Here is a 17,564-nt window from a genome sequence, read left to right on the forward strand (position 1 = left end):
TAAGGCTGGAGATATCCATGGCACATGTTGCCCGGGAATGTCTCTTAGAGTGGCTTCTTTTCACCATATAGGGCAGGTGGGTGCTACTCACTCATAGAAGAGGGCAGCTTGACGCTTGGTCTCACAGAGCATGAAATGGGGTGGGGTTCCTAAATAGAGTCTATAACTAAGACTTTCCCTGGGCAGCACTTGTACCTGCTGTGAGCTGATAAGTGTAGACTAATCCCATTACGCACTGCAGACAAAGGCTCTCCCCTCCCCAATTAATTTCTTAATTAATTAATTTCTAACTAATTTCGTAGTGTAGACCAGGCCTTAGTCTGTGCTTTCATTCCTAAACAGGGTGGAATACATTGATCCAACACCTTCTCTAATAATAATGATGATGATGATGATACCTAGCTCTTATCCATGGATCTCAGAGGGCTTTGCAAAGAAAGTAAACATCATTATCCCTGAAATACAGTTGGGGAAACTGAGGCACACGGTGACAACAAGACTTGCGCAAGATCACCCAGAAAGCCCGTGGCGCAGTTGTGAATCTCCAGACTTAAAGCCCAAGGCTCTAGCCACTAGGCAGCACTGATGTTTGAGAGAGAGGTTTTGACTGTCTCGCTTAGTTTTTGGATGTAATAAAAATATGCTAAAAGAATGTTTAGGTTGCAAAGTCAACCTCTGAAAAGTCACATACCAGAATAAAGGTTGTCTGTGCTGCCTTAATTTGACCCACTTGTGTGTATGCATTGTGATCGGTTTTAATTACATGATTGCACACTGTTTTTCCACTCCACAGGTCCTCTGCCTCCTTCACTGAACAGGATGGACAGTGCTCACTGACTGGGTAGCTATTTATATTTCTTTTTATCCTCCTCATTCACTGTGTGGCCCTATGCATTATTTACTGTCTACCATCCAAACCCTGCCTTGAATACAGAATTATTAATTTCCTCATGGGCTTTTCCATGGTGCTCTCCTTAATGAATTGAAGCCAGTTCAATGTTTGTACGGAACTATCTTCACAATACCCTTTGAGAGGGAAAGTGGTGTGTTATCTGCATTTTAAAGATGGACACCGAGACCCAGTGATTGAAGCCAAAATTGTCACTTGTTATCTAATCTTGGGTGTCCAGTGTGAGAAGCGAGTCCTTAGCATTTTATAGCACATCAGAGCAGAGCTCCTGTCTACCACAGGTTTGAGTGCTCAGCACGTCTGCAGCTCAGACCACAGGCGACTCACTTTGTGCCCCCAGCAGATGAGGACCACACGGTGGCCTGTGAAAACTTTGGTTCATGTTACTTGCGCAGCATCACACAGGATCTCTACAGCAGAGTCACTTTCCTTTAGCCAAGAGACCGTCCTTTCTTTCCTCCCAACCCCGCCTTATTCATTGTGCACCTTCCAACTTCTGCAACAAATGAGACAAGGGGCCTATAGACAGTGTTCTCCTTCACTGCTCAACCCTGGTTCATCCCCAGGGCGAGTCCATCCTGTGCACTGAATGAGGCAGGTGTCATGTGGAAAAATTGTCTGTGATCGTGTAATTAAAGACTGTCATAATGGACAGCCTCACTTCTGATCTCTCCTAGCTTTTGAGGACTTGACTTTGCAAGCCTGATTGTGTTCTTTGAATGTAGATTTTTGAAGGTAACATAAGTATATATATTTTCTTGTAAGAACAGTTATCAATGACATGTGTCAACTCTTCTCACCTGGCCCTCAGCTGAGCCATCATGAATGGACCGATCTCTCAAAGATGTTGATGCAGAGTTGGATCTGGAGGGCGGATCTGAAGGGGGCTTTGCGGAACGGCTCAGGGCGGCTGTTCCGGGAGTGAGGGTCAGTGTGGGAGAGTACGTGAGAAGCTGATGAAACTGGCATCCGGAGGAGAAGAGAGGCAGAGCTGTGTAAGGTGTTGCAGGCCAGGAGCCTGAAGTCGGGAGGTGTTAGGGGTGGGGATGATGTGGCTGGAGCCAGGGCAAGGGAGATAATGAAAAAAGGCAGCTGCTAATAAGGCACAGTTACAGTAAAACTTTTAACATACTATATCATACATGACTTATTCAGGATCAGGTTAATATTCAAAGAATCCAGGTAAGGTTCTGGCTTGCTGGCTGGGGAGCCCTCCCCTTCTGCATATGTTAAAAAGGGTAACCAAACATCTAACTATTTATCATCTTTTTGGCGCTTCTATTGCGTGTACTCACTTGGTGTGAAAGCTTCTCCATCACAAGGACAGTCCATATTTGACTATACCACAAGTTCAAGTGTTGAGGAAAAGAGTGTTTCCATATGGGGAACTGAGGTGCAGAGGGAGAAGGTGACTTGTCCAAGGTCACACATGAAGTCAGGGGCAGAGCTGGATGTTTGAGTCCAAATCTCCTGAGTCCCAGTCTAGTGCCTTGACCCCAGAGTCATCCTTCCTCTCACCCCTCCCTGTAGCATCTCTGAAACTATTCTTTGTGGCTCTTAATTTCTTAGAGATTGAAATTTACTGAGTGTGTGTTACTTAAACCTTTTTGCTATAGCAGCAACTGCCAATGGAAAAACTTTTAACATTTGCTGCTGCTACAGAATTGCTCTTGGGTTGGGGACTTATCCCAAGATAAGTTTGTTTGTTTGCTTTTTAGAGTTTTTTGCCTAAGTGAATTGACTAGAATACAAAAAAACCCAACCGAAGACTGCCCTACTTGTAAATGTAAAGAAAGCGTTAACATTTAAGACACAGTATGAACCCCACAATTAATGGCTTTTGCAATAAAGAGAATAAAAAATTTAAACGAGACAATCCACAGCTTTGTGACAGCTGAAGTTCAGAGATGAGTCTGTAGCCTCTGCATTAGCAGTGCCAAGTTCACTCCCTCCCCATTCTGCCCACCTCCTTCCTGACTTTCTTTTCTCAGTGTAAAACTGTCATTTTTGTCATGTTCTTTTGCTACACACACAGTTTTTCATCATATGAAATAAACTTTTAAAAAGTTTAACATGTAAACCAGGACATGGGGATTGGAGAACTGCCCTGGATTTTAGGGGAATAGCAATAACTGACTGAAATCTTTTTTTTTTCTTCAGTGAAACGGGTTTGTAGGTAGCCATTCTTTATTAGGTGTCATGGGCAAGCGCGTTTGTCATCCAGAAACACTTTTTCCCACTTTGAGGAATTATTTCTTCCGTACAATGGGCTTCAGAAATGATCAACAAGATTAACAAAAACATTGGGGGGGGGGTTACCTGTTTGGCGATATTTTGTAGCTGTCCCTCCAAAAGCAGAGTTACATTTGTTTGGTTTTTGGTTTTGTTTCTCATTACATTCGAGGGGACCTGAAGAATTATTTGTGTTTTTATTTAACACTTTTTACATTTACTTTTATACCAGCTGTAACCCGAGATGCTTTACAACATTAAATAACGAGAAATTACTGAAGTTACGGTGATTAAAGCCCTAATGCAGAGGGCCTGGAGAGAAACTTAAAGGCCCAGCTGAAGTGGAAGAGAGAATGATTGAAGAGGGATTCAAGGGCTACTTTTGGATGGCCTAGATCAGTGGTTCTCAACCAGGGGTATATATACCCCCAGGGATACATAAAGGTGTGCTGGTCGTCTGGGAATTAGGATTTCCAGTCTCTGAGCGCCTCCTGCCGGCCGGTGTCTCTCCTGCCTGAGGCCCCCATGTCGCTCCTGGACCCTGGTGCCCTTTACCTTGAGGTTCTGCCTCCAGCAGTACCCCCACATTCTGGGTCTCCCCTCCCAGGGGAACCCCCAACCCCTATGCCCAACTTGCCTCAGTGGCTACTGCCAGTCGTCATCTAGCCCCCTTTCTCTGGGGCAAACTGCAGTCTGTCATGGGCACTCATCATCGGCAAGGGGGGGTTGGACCAGCTGTCTCTGCCTATCCCCAGGTTACACCTCTTCACCCCGGCGCCTCTTTAGGCCTTAAACAAGGCTTCAGCCTGTGGAGTTGCCAGGCTGGAGCTCCCAGCTCGTCTGGCCTTTTCCCCAGCCCTGCTCCACGTCAGTTACCCTCCATTCCCAGCCAGCCAGGCCCTTCTCTCTCCAAGGCTAGCCAGAGTGACTCAGCTACTCCCTTAGAGCTTTTATCAGGGCCTGCTGTGGCCTGATTAGGTGTGGCCCCAGCTGTGGCCACTTCCCCAGTCAGCCTACCCTTTCTCCCAGGAGCGGAGCACAGCCCCGCTACACGGGGGTACATCAACTCATCTAGATATTTGCCTAGTTTTACAACAGGCGACATAAAAAGCATTAATGTAGTCAGGACAAACAAAAATTTCCTATGGACAATGACTGAAATGTAAGTACAATATTTATGTGCCAACTGATTTATTTTATAGTTATATGAGCTAGGAGCTTGCACGTTTCATTTGTTAGCCGGAGCCATCGAGAGATATTTGACTATGACTAAAAGGAGGCCTTATGGTGCCGATAAAAAGTACAGGGTTTTCCTTTGTATTGGTTTATCTCAGTTTCCCAGGGTACCTTACCAATCTTCAGCTGGAACTGTACTAACAATTTAACAGACTGCTCAACAGCATTGCCTCTTTATTCCAAGAAATATGTTGCATTTTTCATCAGTATCTTTATAATCGTTCTGGTGACAATTGTTATCATGTATGCACATATTTACTGGTAAAGTCCTGTCGCCATAATGTCCCTAAGCATAATAACTCAAAAAGAACAGGAGGACTTGTGGCACCTTAGAGACTAACCAATTTATTTGAGCATAAGCTTTCGTGAGCTACAGCTCACTTCATCGGAAGCTCACGAAAGCTTATGCTCAAATAAACTGGTTAGTCTCTAAGGTGCCACAAGTCCTCCTTTTCTTTTTGCGAATACAGACTAACAGGGCTGCTACTCTGAAACCTTTATATACACAGAGAACATGAAACAATGGGTGTTACCATACAGACTGTAACAAGAGTGATCAGGTAAGGTGAGCTATTACCAGCGTGGGGGGAGGGGGGGCACCTTTTGTAGTGATAATCAAGGTGGGCCATTTCCAGCAGTTGACAAGAACAGTAGGGAGGGAAATAAACAAGGGGAAATAGTTTTACTTTATGTAATGACACATCCACCCCCAGTCTTTATTGAAGCCTAAGTTAATTGTATCCAGTTTGCAAATTAATTCCAGTCTCTCATTGGAGTCTGTTTTTGAAGTTTTTTTGTTCTTGTCAACTGCTGGAAATGGCCCACCTTGATTATCACTACAAAAGTTTTCCACCACCCCCTGCCCCCAACTACCACTCTCCTGCTGGTAATAGCTCACCTTTCCTGATCACTATTGTTATAGTCTGTATGGTAACACCCATTGTTTCATGTTCTCTGAGTATATAAAATCTCCCCAGTGTATTTTCCACTGTATGCATCCGAAAGCTTATGCTCAAATAAATGTGTTAGTCTCTAAGGTGCCACGAGTCCTCCTTGTCTTTTTGCGGATACAGACTAACACGGCTGCTACTCTGAAACCCACAATAACTCAGAGATCTATAAAAGAAAAGGAGTACTTGGAGCAGGAGAGTGAATTTGTGTGGGGGGGTGGAGGGTGAGAGAACCTGGATTTGTGCTGGAAATGGCCCACCTGATGATCACTTTAGATAAGCTATTACCAGCAGGACAGTGAGGTGGGAGGAGGTATTGTTTCATATTCTCTGTGTATATATAAAGTCTGCTGCAGTTTCCACGATATGCATCTGATGAAGTGAGCTGTAGCTCACGAAAGCTTATGCTCTAATAAATTGGTTAGTCTCTAAGGTGCCACAAGTCCTCCTTTTCTTTTTGCGAATACAGACTAACACGGCTGTTACTCTGAAACCTGTCAGAGATCTATGGCACTGCTTAGGACATTTGTGATTGTAGTCGGCTTATTCGTTACCTGTTGGTCTCCGGTGTTATTCTGTTGCTCCTAGATGTAGCCTGCAAAGTAAGATAACGTGCCATTTATACAAGCCCGACGGGTTTATCGCCTTGGTGGCCATTAATTCTACATTGAGTCTGAGCAAGGCAATGTGGTAGGTTTTCTTTTGCCTTATTTGTGGCTGTCTAGTGAAGACAAACGAGCATGGCCAGATTTTTGCCTATTCAGCCCACTGCAGATTACAGTCGAAGTAAATCTACAGCTTTTTAGGATCCAATTACAAAGGTTTTCAATCACAGGGAAAAACTTTAAGCAGTTTTTTGAAACTTTGAGTACCTATTTGTTACATAACTAGTTTTGATTTGGGCTTTAATTTTGTAAGAGAACTGACTCAGGGAAGTATAAGATACAAAAATAATACAAAACTTAAGGCTGCAACAGCCCCCATCCTCCTATGCCCTTGAACAGAAGTTCCTCGTTGCTTAGGGAGGGAGACCAACAGACCTTTGAAGTGATAGCCCTGAGCTGTGGGCACAGCCACTGTATAAAAGAGGATGAGCCTGTGATTAAGAATGGAAGAGCCTAAAAGCTGCCTGGAAAAGAGTCTCCTGATTAACCAGCATGAGAACAAAGGAGGCCTTTTTGCTTTGCATGGGACCACTGACCCTGTTGATTGCGTTGCTTGCAAAGAATCGCGCCAGTGTTTTCTGCCTTCCAGATGTCCCCAGCTCTGCACGTTTCATAGGCAGCCAATGGCTCTGGTGTGATAGGCTGGTTCTGTGCGATGCCCAGAAAGGTCTGAAGAACTGATGTGTGCATTTCCCATGTATGTGCCTTTAATGGAATGGGCTTGTTCCAAACTCACTAGCGTTCCAGGGGCTTTCTCCCGAGCCCTTAATTACAGTGTTTACTAATGACCTAATTGGCTAAAGAAAATGGCTCTTCTGAGGCTTTTGATCATGCCTATCTTTTTTTTTTTGGTCATGCGTTACAGCTTGTGGGCAGGAACTTTTAAACGCTAATGATTCAGCTACTCCATGGGGGTCGATGTAACTAGAATTAACTTTCTGTGGCATTAAAGTGTGCTCCCCATTCCTCCCATTGCTCCCCCAGACACCAGTGCCATCCCTGCAATCTGCTCTGAAATTCTCCATGCAGCATTGCAAGGCATTCATGCTCTGCTGTCTTTAACTCTTGTTCCATTTCTCCCCTCATGCTCATTTGGGACAACCGGGTCCCTCTTACAGACATCCAGAGAGGTTCTTTAAGTAGCCAGCATTCGTCTTTAGATCAATTGCAACCTCAGACCTTCCCATCTGGCTCCGGAATGCCGATTGAGGAGGGAGGGTGTTTTTGGTCGGTGCTCTATCCTTCGTGGGAGTTGTGTAAAATACTTTTAAAGAGCTGCTGAGTTCTGACAAATTTTGCAAACGGCAGTGGGTCACGGAAAGCCCGCTTAACTATTACCTTTTTACTTTTCCCCAGCATGGCTGATTTTCCAAGATGTTTGTGCAGGAAGCAGACACTATCTCCTCTCCCTCATAGTCATTTCTCTCCTGTCTGAATCGTGCAGTGAGAGACATCCTATTTCATCTCCATGGACGCCGTTGGGGTCTCCTCTCTTCCTGGAGACATCAGCCAAGGTCGAGGGGGAAAACCTGTCTGGGTAAAATCAGAACCAGCCGGAACATTTATCAGAGACTTGAACCAAAGTTGGAATTAATTCCATGGCTCAAGAGTGGAGTTTAGGACTCAGCAAGGATCTTTATTCATCTCAGCTGCTATTTAATGTGATGTGATCTCCTATGTATCTAATGTCTCCATTACCATCATAGAATCATAGAATATCAGGGTTGGAAGGGACCCCAGAAGGTCATCTAGTCCAACCCCCTGCTCGAAGCAGGACCAATTCCCAGTTAAATCATCCCAGCCAGGGCTTTGTCAAGCCTGACCTTAAAAACCTCTAAGGAAGGAGATTCTACCACCTCCCTAGGTAACGCATTCCAGTGTTTCACCACCCTCCTAGTGAAAAAGTTTTTCCTAGGGTATGTCTACACTACGAAATTAGGTCGAATTTATAGAAGTCAGTTTTTTTGAAATCGGTTTTATATATTCGAGTGTGTGTGTCCCCACAGAAAATGCTCTAAGTGCATTAAGTGCATTAACTCGGCGGAGCGCTTCCACAGTACCGAGGCAAGCGTCGACTTCCGGAGCGTTGCACTGTGGGTAGCTATCCCACAGTTCCCGCAGTCTCCACTGCCCATTGGAATTCTGGGTTGATATCCCAATGCCTGATGGGGCTAAAACATTGTCGCGGGTGGTTCTGGGTACATATCGTCAGGACCCCGTTCCCACCCTCCCTCCCCCCGTGAAAGCAAGGGCAGACAATCATTTCGCGCCTTTTTTCCTGAGTTACCTGTGCAGACGCCATACCACGGCAAGCATGGAGCCCGCTCAGGTAACCGTCACCCTATGTCTCCTGGGTGCTGGCAGACGCGGTACGGCTTTGCTGCACAGTAGCAGCAACCCATTGCCTTCTGGCAGCAGACGGTGCAATACGACTGGTAGTCGTCCTCGTCGTGTCCGAGGTGCTCCTGGCCACGTCGGCTGGGAGCGCCTGGGCAGACATGGGCGCAGGGACTAAATTTGGAGTGACTTGACCAGGTCATTCTCTTTAGTCCTGCAGTCCTATTGAACCGTCTTATGGTGAGCGGGCAGGCGATACGGACTGCTAGCAGTCGTACTGTACCATCTTCTGCCAGGCAGGCAAGAGATGAGGATTGCTAGCAGTCGTATTGTACCATCTTATGCCAGGCAGGCAAGAGATGAAGATGGCTAGCAGTCGTACTGTACCATCTTCTGCCAAGCAGCCATGAGATGTGGATGGCATGCAGTCCTTCTGCACTGTCTGCTGCCAGCCAAAGATGTAAAGGATAGATGGAGTGGGTCAGAACAAGAAATAGACCAGATTTGTTTTGTACTCATTTTCCTCCTCCCCTGTCTAGATCACACTGCAGTCAGTCACAGAGAAGGCGCAGCGAGGTTAATCTAGCCATGTATCAATCAGAGGCCAGGCTAACCTCCTTGTTCCAATAACAACGATAACTTTGGTGCACCATTTCTTATTGGAACCCTCCGTGCAGTCCTGCCTGAAATACTCCTTGATGTACAGGCACACCCTTTGTTGATTTTAGCTCCCTGAAGCCAACCCTGTAAGCCGTGTCGTCAGTCGCCCCTCCCTCCGTCAGAGCAACGGCAGACAATCCTTCCGCGCCTTTTTTCTGTGCGGACGCCATACCAAGGCAAGCATGGAGGCCGCTGAGCTCATTTTGGCAATTAGGAGCACATCAACCACCACACGCATTATCCAGCAGTATATGCAGCACCAGAACATGGCAACGCGATACCGGGCGAGGAGGCGACGTCAGCGCAGTCCCGTGAGTGATCAGGACATGGACACAGATTTCTCTGAAAGCATGGGCCCTGCCAATGCATGCATCATGGTGCTAATGGGGCAGGTTCATGCTGTGGAACGCCGATTCTGGGCTCGGGAAACAAGCACAGACTGGTGGGACCGCATAGTGTTGCAGGTCTGAGACGATTCCCAGTGGCTGCGAAACTTTCGCATGCGTAAGGGCACTTTCATGGAACTTTGTGACTTGCTTTCCCCTGCCCTGAAGCGCATGAATACCAGGATGAGAGCAGCCCTCACAGTTGAGAAGCGAGTGGCGATAGCCCTGTGGAAGCTTGCAACGCCAGACAGCTACCGGTCAGTTGGGAATCAATTTGGAGTGGGCAAATCTACTGTGGGGGCTGCTGTGATGCAAGTAGCTCACGCAATCAAAGATCTGCTGATATCAAGGGTAGTGACCCTGGGAAATGTGCAGGTCATAGTGGATGGCTTTGCTGCAATGGGATTCCCTAACTGTGGTGGGGCTATAGACGGAACCCATATCCCTATCTTGGCACCAGAGCACCAAGCCAGCGAGTACATAAACCGCAAGGGGTACTTTTCGATAGTGCTGCAAGCTCTGGTGGATCACAAGGGACGTTTCACCAACATCAACGTGGGATGGCCGGGAAAGGTGCATGACGCTCGCATCTTCAGGAACTCTGGTCTGTTTCAAAAGCTGCAGGAAGGGACTTTCTTCCCAGACCAGAAAATAACTGTTGGGGATGTTGAAATGCCTATATGTATCCTTGGGGACCCAGCCTACCCCTTAATGCCATGGCTCATGAAGCCGTACAGGCAGCCTGGACAGTAGTCAGGAGCTGTTCAACTACAGGCTGAGCAAGTGCAGAATGGTGGTAGAATGTGCATTTGGACGTTTAAAGGCGCGCTAGCGCAGTTTACTGACTCGCTTAGACCTCAGCGAAACCAATATTCCCACTGTTATTACTGCTTGCTGTGTGCTCCACAATATCTGTGAGAGTAAGGGGGAGATGTTTATGGTGGGGTGGGAGGCTGAGGCAAATCGCCTAGCTGCTGGTTACGCGCAGCCAGACACCAGGGCGGTTAGAAGAGCACAGGAGGGCGCGGTACGCATCAGAGAAGCTTTGAAAACCAGTTTCATGACTGGCCAGGCTACGCTGTGAAAGTTCTGTTTGTTTCTCCTTGATGAAACCCCCCGCCCCTTGGTTCACTCTACTTCCCTGTAAGCTAACCACCCTCCCCTCCTCCCTTTAATCACCGCTTGCAGAGGCAATAAAGTCATTGCTGCTTCACAGTCATGCATTCGTTATTCATTCATCACACAAATAGGGAGATGACTACCAAGGTATCCCAGGAGGGGTGGTGGAGGAGGGAAGGAAAATGCCACACAGCACTTTAAGCACAGCACTTTAAAAGTTTACAACTTTAAAATTTATTGAATGACAGCCTTCTTTTTTTGGGCAATCCTCTGTTGTGGAGTGGCTGGTTGGCCGGAGGCCCCCCCACCGCGTTCTTGGGCGTCTGGGTGTGGAGGCTATGGAACTTGGGGAGGAGGGCGGTTGGTTACAGAGGGGCAGCAGTGGCAGTCTGTGCTCCAGCTGCCTTTGCTGCAGCTCAACCATACACTGGAGCATTCTGGTTTGGTCCTGCAGCAGCCTCAGCATTGAATCCTGCCTCCTCTCATCACGCTGCCGCCACATTTGAGCTTCAGCCCTGTCTTCAGCGCGCCACTTACTCTCTTCAGCCCACCACTTACTCTCTTCAGCCCTCCACCTCTCCTCCCGGTCATTTTGTGCTTTCCTGCACTCTGACATTATTTGCCTCCACGCATTCGTCTGTGCTCTGTCAGTGTGGGAGGACAGCATGAGCTCAGAGAACATTTCATCGCGAGTGCGTTTTTTTTTCTTTCTAAGCTTCACTAGCCTCTGGGAAGGAGAAGATCCTGTGATCATTGAAACACATGCAGCTGGTGGAGAAAAAAAAAGGGACAGCGGTATTTAAAAAGACACATTTTATAAAACAGTCGCTACACTCTTTCAGGGTAAACCTTGCTGTTAACATTACATACATAGCACATGTGCTTTCGTTACAAGGTCGCATTTTGCCTCCTCCCACCGCGTGACTACCCCCTCAACCTTCCCCCCTCCCTGTGGCTAACAGCGGCGAACATTTCTGTTCAGCCACAGGCAAACAGCCCAGCAGGAATGGGCTATACTGAATGTCCCTGAAGAAAAGCACTCTATTTCAACCAGGTGACCATGAATTATATCTCACTCTCCTGAGGATAACACAGAGAGATAAAGAACGGATTTTGGTTGAATGCCAGCAAACATACACTGCAATGCTTTGTTCTACAGTTATTCCCGAGTATGTGTTACTGGCCTGGAGTGATAAAGTGTCCTACCATGAAGGACGAAATAAGGCTGCCCTCCCCAGAAACCTTTTGCAAAGGCTTTAGGACTACATCTAGGAGAACCGCAAATGCCAGGGCAAAGTAATCCTTTCACATGCTTGCTTTTAAACCATGTATAGCATTTTAAAAGGTACACTCACCAGAGGTCCCTTCTCCGCCTGCTGGGTCCAGGAGGCAGCCTTGGGTGGGTTCGGGGGGTACTGGCTCCAGGTCTAGGGTGAGAAACAGTTTCTGGCTGTCGGGAAAACCGGTTTCTCCGCTTGCTTGCTGTGAGCTATCTACAACCTCCTCCTCCTCATCATCTTCTTCGTCCCCAAAACCTGCTTCTGTATTGCCTCCATCTCCATTGAAGGAGTCAAACAACACGGCTGGGGTAGTGGTGGCTGAACCCCCTAAAATGGCATGCAGCTCATCATAGAAGCGGCATGTTTGGGGCTCTGACCCAGAGCGGCTGTTCGCCTCTCTGGTTTTCTGGTAGGCTTGCCTCAGCTCCTTCAGTTTCACGCGGCACTGCTTCGGGTCCCTGTTATGGCCTCTGTCCTTCATGCCCTGGGAGATTTTCACAAAGGTTTTGGCATTTCGAAAACTGGAACGGAGTTCTGATAGCACGGATTCCTCTCCCCAAACAGTGATCAGATCCCGTACCTCCCGTTCGGTCCATGCTGGAGCTCTTTTGCGATTCTGGGACTCCATCATGGTCACCTGTGCTGATGAGCTCTGCATGGTCACCTGCAGCTTGCCACGCTGGCCAAACAGGAAATGAGATTCAAAAGTTTGCGGTTCTTTTCCTGTCTACCTGGCCAGTGCATCTGAGTTGAGAGTGCTGTCCAGAGCGGTCAGAATGGAGCACTCTGGGATAGCTCCCGGAGGCCAATACCATCGAATTGTGTCTACAATACCCCAAATTCGAGCTGGGAACGTCGATTTAAGCGCTAATCCACTTGTCAGGGGTGGAGTAAGGAAATCGATTTTAAGAGCCCTTTAAGTCGAAATAAAGGGCTTCACTGTGTGGACGGGTGCAGGTTTAAATCGATTTAACGTTGCTAAATTTGACCGAAAGTCCTAGTGTAGACCAGGGCTTAATATCCAATCTAAACCTCCCCCACTGCAACTTGAGACCATTACTCCTCGTTCTGTCATCTGCTACCGTTGAGAACAGTCTAGAGCCATCCTCTTTGGAACCCCCTTTCAGGTAGTTGAAAGCAGCTGTCTATCCAGGCATGAAGGTAATCAGAATGATGTGACTCTTATACCTCATGACATGCTAGGGCTGGAGAGCTCTTTGTCAGACCATGGGCAAAAGCTTTCAGTATCAGCCAACATTTCCCAAGCACTGGGATCTGATACTTTCAAAAAACAAAAAAACCCTACTTTCAAAAAAAAAAAAGAAAAAGGAAAAAAAAAAGTCCCTGTCCTGGGTTGAAGTATTTTGCCATTTGTTCCAGCCAGGTGTTGAAAATCTCGCTCATCACGTCTTCTTAAAAGAGCTCCATCTTTCAAACTGTCACTGCTCAGCAGCTCTGCGGAGGTCTCTTTCCATAATGACAGTCCTTTTGAGGATATTTTTATGCTAGAAAGGGTTGTGAATGAAGTTGTGTGAGGCCAGAACCTTCCTGTGACTTACATGCTGATTTTGCTGAATCCATAGTTGCTGATTTGTGCTCTGAGGAAGGGCAGCAGGAACTGGCCTGACTGTTGGTCTCTAATCGATAACACAAGAACGGCCAGACTGGGTCAGACCAATGGTCCATCTAGCCCAGGATCCTGTCTTCTGACAGTGGCCAATGCCAGGTGCTTTAGGGAATGAACAGAACAGGTAACCATCAAGTGATCCATCCCCTATAGATATTGCATCTTCTAGTAGCAATGTGGCCTCTGATGTTTTCTCATCTGAATGTTACCAACACAGCCCTGCTCCCATTGCCATCTCTGGAAGTTTTGCCGTTGGCTTCTCTGGAAGTAGAAATTAGCCTTTGATCTTGGTTGATTGGGTGGATTTCATGACTGTGGTTGGGAGACAGGGAATGCTGATGTCTGTCTCTCCTACATCCCAAGGCCGAAGGGTGTCAGGTGCCAACCTCCTCAGGCCTCCTGGGTGTGCAAGGGGAGAGTAGGGAGCCTCCCACCCCACGCAGCACCAGAGCTGCCCTCCTGTGGGAAGGGCTATCCTAGGCCTCGCGTGGACGAAGAACAAACCCACCCTCCTTCCCCTAGCACCCACCCCCTGGGTGCCCGGCAGTGTTCTACGTGGCTGTGTGCAGAGCAGCTGGAGCCATTGGCTGGGAGTGATGCCCTCGCTGTCCTGACCCACAGGTTTCGAAGCTGGGTCTGCAGGAATAGCCACGCTTCAGCCCTCCACCTGGCAGCCTGCTGACGCTTGCTTACCTAGGACCCATGAAGCCCAGTTTGAGGCTCTGCCCCTGCAGTTCTATTGGTGGAGTCCCGGACCAGCTGATCCGCTGCTGGCTTAATGGGCTAGCCATCAGCACAGGAACTAGTCTGAACAACTGTGTGCCTTGTGCTTTCTGCTCCCACGGCTTGAATTCCTGGCATTCTGACCCGGCCTGGCTCCTGGCATCAGATTGGTGGTTCTGACCTCCAGTTTGTCTCCTGATCCTGCCCCAGCTGACTCCTGTCTTGTTACTGAGGACTCTGGCTCTGACTACTGGGTCTGGCTGTCCATCACCCAGCTGTGACACTTGCTGCGTTGCGGAATCGTGACTAAGTGGGGGGCTTTGATCACGACGCACCTGGATGTGTGGGGATTTCATAGATTCCAAGGCCATCGGTATCATCTGGTCAGACCTTCTGAATAACGAGGGCCCGACCACATTCACGGCCCCTTTTGGTCAATTTCATAGTCACGGGATTTTTAAAATGTCATGGTTTCCAATATTTAAATCTGAAATTTCCCGGTGGTGTAACCATGGGACTGCCAGCCCAAAGGGAGGTGGTGGTGGGGTTGCAAGGCTGTTGTCGGGTGGTTGCAGTATCACCATCCTCACTTCTGTGCTGCTGCTGCTGGCGGCCGCGCTGCCTTCAGAGCTGGGCTCCTGGCCAGCAGCCGCCGCACTCCACCTGCCCAGCTCTGAAGCAGTGCAGAAGTAAGGGGGGCAGCATTGCTACCCCCTTACCATAGCCAGATTTCCCGGGAAACGCCAGATTTCATGGTCCGTGCTGTGTTTTTCACAGCTGTGAATTTGCTAGGGCCCCCTGTATCATAGAGGACTCCCCTGAATTCATACCTGTTGAACTTGAGCAGATCTCTTTGAAAAACATCTAATCTTGATTTATCAGGTGCCAGTGATGAAGAATCCATCCCAAGCCTGGATGAGTTGTTCCCAGGGGGTGGCTGCATCATGGCCCAGCCATGTCAGTGCTGTGACGGATTCCTTTTGCCGGACGGTAGCGTGAGGCCATCAGTAAACGAGAGGACTTATTGCTCAATGAGCCAGATTAGCTGGAGAGCGTGGGCGGGGGGGAGCCCGGTGGAAATGGGGTGCTGTGTCCTGCTTTTCACGGTGCTCTTTCTGGCTTCCCTGGATCCTGTTGCCTTTTCCCTTCTCTCTGGTATGAAAGATCTTGGTGAACAAGGCGTTAAAGATCCTGGCGCGTCTCCTGGCATGTCACCTAGAACCCAGGGTCTAACTTGGGTAGGAGGCAGCGCTTAATTTGTAATGAAAGGTGCTGGGGCTCAAACAATTTTGTTACATTCATAACGGATGTAGCAAGCCCAGAGGTGCCTGACAAGCCTTGGCAAAAATTAAACACTGGTAGGAGGCAGACGTAGTGTGTCTGTCCACCCCAGCTCTGAGGGGGCGCCCGGCTGCAGCCCAGGCTGTGTTGGCTCTGCGCTTGAGAACCCTGCCTTTTGGCAGGCAGCCGAGTGAAGCCCGGGGGGGCGGGGGAAGCCCCACTTCTTGCTCCGCTTGCAGACAGATTCCGTGGGAGAGGTTTGCTCTTTTGGCGGCATATTGTAGCTTGCCAGCTCTCCGAGGGCTGTGACGGGCAGGCCGCGGGCTCCGACTCCGTGGTGATTCTCCCCCCTGAAGCAGCACAGGGAGGGCCGAGTGCTGGGCTTGGCAGCGTCTGAGCAGAGAGCCTCAGCCGGGCTTGGTTTCCTCAGGGTTTGACGTGGGTCCTGTCAGCCTTGAAGCAAAACTGTAGCTCGGTGCTGTCATCATCTCAGAGGGGGTGGGGGTCCTAACACAGTTGGTGGGGCAGAGAGGAGGAGAGGGGAGTGAATAATGGATTTTTTCAGTCCACTGGCCAGTCTGACAAAATGAAGAAGAAAAATATGGAGGGTTGGGGGAGGGGAGGGTGTGAATGAAACATTTCATTTGGATTTCAAGTGGGTTTCACTTTTTTCAAAAACCGTCTTTTGGTAAAATTGCCAAACAAATAGTGGATTCAGGAACTCCAAACCTTATGGTTTGAAAATGTCGGAACAAAACGTTGTCACTCTTTTTTGGAATTTTTGTCCTTTTTTGACCATGCACGATTTGGTGAAACTGGCACGAATTCGAGAAAGGGGTTTGGGGTCACTGAGTCTGCATTTTTTTTGCCGGATGGGGGGCGGGTGTCAAGAAAAGAAGGTTTTGGATGAAATATTTCGCTCAGCTCTAGGGGCGTCTCGCATCTCTCTCCTCCTTTTCCCTCCTGTTGAGGTGTTTGTCGTTCGCTGACTCTGGAGCTGCCTTTACCCGTCTCTCTGGCTTCCCCTGGATGGGACATGGAGAATTGGGGATGGTAAAAGATAGGCCTGCTCAGGACGTTTGCCGTGCAGAGGAGACTGTGTGGTGGTGGTGAGTGTACACACCCCTTGGAAGGAGCTCCTGTGGGCTGGGAGCATTTGGGACGGCAGAGGAATCCGTCTCTTGGAAACGCTCTGGTCAGATTGGGAGGAATCCAATGGCTTCTGCCTATTGAGCATACGCCCCCTCTTGTGTTAATTATTTTGCAGCTGCTGAATGCACTGGGTGCATCTGGGAAATGCCTAGGCAGCCCGCATGCCATGCAACGTACCTGGCGTGGTCTTTTAGTATGGTCAACTGGAATGGTCTTTGAGCAGAACGCCAGAGTTGTCTATGTGGAGATGATGAGGGGATGGAGGCAGGGTCAGTTCTAGGGTCCCATTATTGTGAGGCAAGTGGGTATTTTGGGGCCCTGGATGTTGCTATTTAAAAAACCAACAACCTTCCAGCAGTCCAGCAGCTAGTAGGATCCCTGGCAAATCTTGGATTTTGAGTTTAAAAAGGCCAAATTTGGTTACTGTGCCAGGACTATGTCATTGTCGCTTCCACTGCTTAACATTGGATAACTTGGCACATACTTGGCCTTTTCGAACAATAATTTGGAGCCCTTGAAAATCATCTGCAGGGGTGAGTGTGAATGTCCCCTTAGTCCCGGTAGCACCAGGCCTGGATGGAGGGGTGTGGGGCACCATGCATGGTCTGCTTCCTTTATGAAATGCTTTATCCCATTCAGGCTTTCCAAGAAGTTCCTACTGGTCTTTCAGAGAGTTGTTACGTGTGAATTTATTTTCCAGGCCTTTGATCGGTCTCTGATGTAATTATCCTCTCAGCTTGTGGGTTTCTTGAGATTGCTGTATGATGCCAGGGCTATTCTACTTCTAATGTCTCCCACATGGCAGACTTGTGCATCCAGGGGGGAAAAACATAGCAATTCCAGAACACCTTTTTATTAGAGGATCTCAAAGCACTCTGCAAATCTGTAATTAAAGCTCTCCACGCTCCCCAGGTGGTAGATGTGTGGTGTTCCCATTTTAATTGGTGGGAAACCCCAGGCACAGAGGTTGAGTTTCTTGCTTTGCAGAAGCTGAAGTGCCCCTGCT

General features: G+C 48.3%; 1 protein-coding gene across 7 annotated transcripts in view; it reads left to right on the plus strand.

Annotated features, from left to right (window-relative positions):
- The window catches only part of ST3GAL4 (ST3 beta-galactoside alpha-2,3-sialyltransferase 4), a 187,693-nt gene that overhangs the window by 62,895 nt on the left and 107,234 nt on the right, over positions 1-17,564 (plus strand). For 2 of the 7 annotated variants that reach the window (XM_073321123.2, XM_073321129.2), the window contains exon 1: positions 4,098-4,304. The exons of 2 other annotated variants lie outside the window; for them this stretch is intronic. In XM_073321123.2, the coding sequence (XP_073177224.1) occupies positions 4,294-4,304 (11 nt within the window). In that variant the 5' untranslated portion in view covers positions 4,098-4,293. Of the gene's footprint in view, positions 1-793; positions 842-4,097; positions 4,305-17,564 lie in introns of those variants that run through there. 3 more of the 7 variants (XM_073321127.2, XM_073321132.2, XM_073321122.2) reach the window with 3 other exon arrangements.

This window comes from Lepidochelys kempii, chromosome 22 (assembly GCF_965140285.1).
Source record: "Lepidochelys kempii isolate rLepKem1 chromosome 22, rLepKem1.hap1, whole genome shotgun sequence".
Taxonomy (NCBI): Eukaryota; Metazoa; Chordata; order Testudines; family Cheloniidae; genus Lepidochelys; species Lepidochelys kempii.